The sequence below is a fragment of a genome, unplaced genomic scaffold, assembly GCF_019419815.1.
Source record: "Pyrus x bretschneideri cultivar Hongxiangsu unplaced genomic scaffold, Pyrus_bretschneideri_v1 Contig15, whole genome shotgun sequence".
Lineage (NCBI taxonomy): Eukaryota > Viridiplantae > Streptophyta > Magnoliopsida > Rosales > Rosaceae > Pyrus > Pyrus x bretschneideri.
The window spans coordinates 2792068-2795804 of record NW_025999446.1 but is presented as its reverse complement, the minus strand read 5'-3'; the positions used below and the strand labels follow the sequence as shown (position 1 = coordinate 2795804).

Below are 3737 nucleotides of genomic sequence, written 5' to 3'. Positions count from 1 at the left end.
ATAAATAAAAGAGGACAGAAGCTGTTGTTCATCTGTTTGCAAAACCTGAAAAAAGCAGTTAAAAGATACGCATTAACCTGCAAATCTGATATATCCAAATCCAAATATCCATATTTTTTTTCCTTGATTTTTCAATTAGTTTTCCCTTTATTTTATTTGATATTTTAATAAGATTAAATCCTTTGAATTCATCAAAGTTTATTACATTGATGAATTTTCAATGAAAAGAGTAGGTGGAAACAAAAAGCAGATAAAGTCTCATATTATCCGATCAAAACCAAACAGCAAGAGATTAAATTAAATTAATTTACAGAGATTTGTGGTGGGAATCCATGGCTACTTCGTTGAAGGTGAAGAGCGGCGGCAACGTGCAGGATGGTTCTTCAAAGGGAAAGATTGGATATTCTGTTACCAAGAGAAGATTGAGAGCTCTTCAAGCAAGCAGGCAGCTGATTCCAAGCAGAAATCTGTGCAAACTGTTACAAAAACTGAGGTAAAACCCAGGCCAAATTTCATTGATATTTTAACATTTTGACCTTAAAGTTGTGATCTTTGGATTGGTTTTTCAATTGGGTAAATTGGGTTTGTGGGGTTGTGAATTGATTTAGCTTTTTCTAATGAATTAGGGGATGTTCTAATTTGGCATGTTAATTAATTTGGATAATTGACAATGACATAGTGGAATTTGTGGTTCTGATTTGCTTGTTCTTAGTTTTTTGACCTTAAAGATGTGGTCTTATGATTGGTTTTTCTATTTGGTGAATTGGATTTGTGGGGTTTTGAATTGGTTTATCTATTTCTAATGGATTAGGTGATATTAGGTTGGGGGGTTTCTTAATTAATTTGGACAAGCAAAGTGATCTCCGCACTCCTATTTCCTCCTTCTGCACCCTGCCCCTTGTAAATAGTTTTAGGATTGAATAAATCTTCGGAGAATTAAGAGGCAGAAACAAGGGAGGAGTGCAGAAGGAGAAACTAGGCGAGTGAAAATCCTACCCTTTGGATAATTGGCAATGACATAGTTGATTTGCCGTGCAACCTATATGCCTCTCTGAGGGGTTCCCGTTCCCGGTATCAGACTTGATTGTGTTGATTTCATGGTGGATGTGATGGATTCAGTATTATTTGTTCAAATGTGAAGGTAAAATCAAAACCAAATTCGGCATCAAAGACGATAACAAAGAAAACCACCACAAAAGTGAGAGAGAAGAAAGTGTACACTTTGGCTGGCCAGAAATTTGATCCTCCTGAAGAGGTACTTCTTCCCCCATGACATTTATTTGATTATTCCTATGATTGTTTGAGACAATAATGGCTATATGGGATAAAGTGTCACTCATCCTTGAGTTTCTTATGCTTCCAATTTCCAGAGAGAACCTCTGCGGATCTTCTACGAGTCATTGTCCAAACAGATACCAACAAGTGAAATGGCTGAATTCTGGTAACTTTTTCCTTATGTTACGAAAGCCTCTCTCCTTCTATCTGATTATATGGCGAATGTGTAGGATGCTTAAATTTGATTTCAAGGTTGATATTAGTGGAACTTGGAAGTAAACTGTGTATCGCAATGCCCCCTTCCATTCAAAAGTTCCTAATGATGATAGCAATTCTTCAAAGACAATTTAAACTTAGTTGACTTCGACTGTGCAACGACGGTGCCTGTTCACTGTCTTGGATATGCCTAAGCCAAATATCCATTTGGAAGAATTGCATATACACATTGTTATGTGGACAACAACTTTACCAATTAAGCCACATGTTCACTAACAAAACAAGTCTATATGTGTGTATTTGATGGCCTCCAATTCTATATGTAGTGGGGATTGATTATATGAGTTTCAATGAAGAGTGAAGAATCTAAACTTTATTGGAAGTGAGGAAAAGTCAGAGAAGCAGCCTGCTATGTCCTTTTGGTTGCATTTTCGGAGGTCTTTAGCCAAGTAGCATAATCTTTTTCTTATTGAACCAACAAAACAGCTAGTGACTCGTGATTTTGAACAGGCCCTGCTTTTCCCTAGTCTGCACTCTGGTAGGTTGGCTAGCTTCAGATGATCTTGTTGAAATTGCCTTACGTTCTAATTTTTTCTTGAAAACATGTTTTGATCAGTTAGGGCCATGAAAAACAATAGCAATTTGTAGAAGAACAAGTAGACCAATCTTACATGGTGTGGAACCAGCCAACTTTGTATTTGGCTGCTGAAGAATGTGCTCAGTCCCTTACACTGTGCACTTCAACATGACACCACGCATTTGCAGTTCTTCAATACAGTAATTCATATTCTCTTCAATCTCCATTGCTTCTCCTGTGAATGTTTTGGGGCTAGTGGATCAAGCGTTTCTGAGCAATGTGCGTTATCACAGTTCTGAATCTCCGATCAAAACATGCTCTCAAGTTTTTTTATACATGAGGAATCCTTCTTGGATGTTATCCTCAAATGTTTGTTTTGAACTTTGGAAGCCATTTACTTCTGATGATGTTTCTTATGTTTTGGATTTTTTTTGGTTCTTTGCTGCACTGGTAAACTATGTGGTTAATGAACTTATTTACACTTGTACCCTACACAAATTTGAAAACTAACCGACCAACTTGTAAGAACTGTCTCTTTTAAGGGGAAATATACAGCAGTCTTGTTGATATCTATGATGCGAGCTAGTAAATGATTGATGTGCATCGGTAGTCTTTTAATTTCTGGTGCCGTGAATTAGATGCTACGTGGATTTTCTTTTAAATATTGGTATGCCCTTTTCGTTTGCAGGATGATGGAACATGGCCTATTGTCCCATGAAAGATCTAGAAAGGCATATGAGAAGAAGCAGAGAAAGCAAAAGCAACTTCGTTTGGGAACTCCTATTAAGTCTACACCAAAACCAGCAAGTAAACCTGAGAGTTCACAGAGGCCACAACAGCAGGCATCTAAGAACGGCGATGTAAAAGCCAAGAAGAGAGTTGTCAAAGAGAGTGACGACGACGACGATTTCATTTTAAGTTCCAGGAGGAGGAAAGCGTAAGCGAAAATATTAAAAGAACCCCTTATCTGTGTACTTTTAGGAATTGCTTGTTTAGATTTCTTCTTATTTGATCGGGAAAAAAAGCCGGGAACTGTTAGATATCAGACAAGGTGAGAGTGAGACATTCTTTATTATTGTCAAACTTATGAAAACAATAAGCAAAGACTCTCAGGTTACTTCTGTTTCATTTCTTCGACTTGTCAGTAGTTCATCAACTGTGTCACATAAACGCTGATTAGCCGAAGAATTAATGTTATTGTTAAGCTCTCTTATGATACTTATCTCAAGCTTCCATTCCAACACTCAAAAGATAACCGGATTCGCAGTTTTTCCGATCCGTGTACCTTGCTGATGTATACATTCATTGTTTCTGTTCCATGTATCCAATAGGGCTACCTCCTCTTGTTCTTGCCTGTTGGAGAAAGCCAACTAGCCAAGGGGTTAGGGTTGTACATAAACTTAGCTATGGGGCATTTTTCAATTTAATTTCAGCTCACAGAGATGAAGATTAAACAAACTGGAGTGGAAATTAATTGAGGTTTTAATGGATGTTGACTTCCAAATATTTTTCACTCTGTAGTTATAAGAATGATTAGCACTTAAAATTTATCCTTTCCAATCCTACCATCTTTTAGCGATTGGAAGGAATCAATTTTATTCATGACTAATCACATGATGACAGACAAACACAAAGGAGTATACACCTAAGAATAGTTGACTGAGAATCA

General features: G+C 37.1%; 1 protein-coding gene across 1 annotated transcript; it reads left to right on the top strand.

Moving 5' to 3' along the window:
- Positions 1 to 304: 304 nt before the first annotated feature.
- Positions 305 to 3286, top strand: LOC125475448 (the record flags this gene model as incomplete). The annotated part of the gene is made up of 4 exons (XM_048580175.1): positions 305 to 493; positions 1142 to 1255; positions 1371 to 1441; positions 2757 to 3286. Coding segments are annotated over 4 exons (627 nt in total), but the record flags the coding sequence as incomplete, so codon positions are not given.
- Between the last annotated feature and the right edge of the window lie 451 nt (positions 3287 to 3737).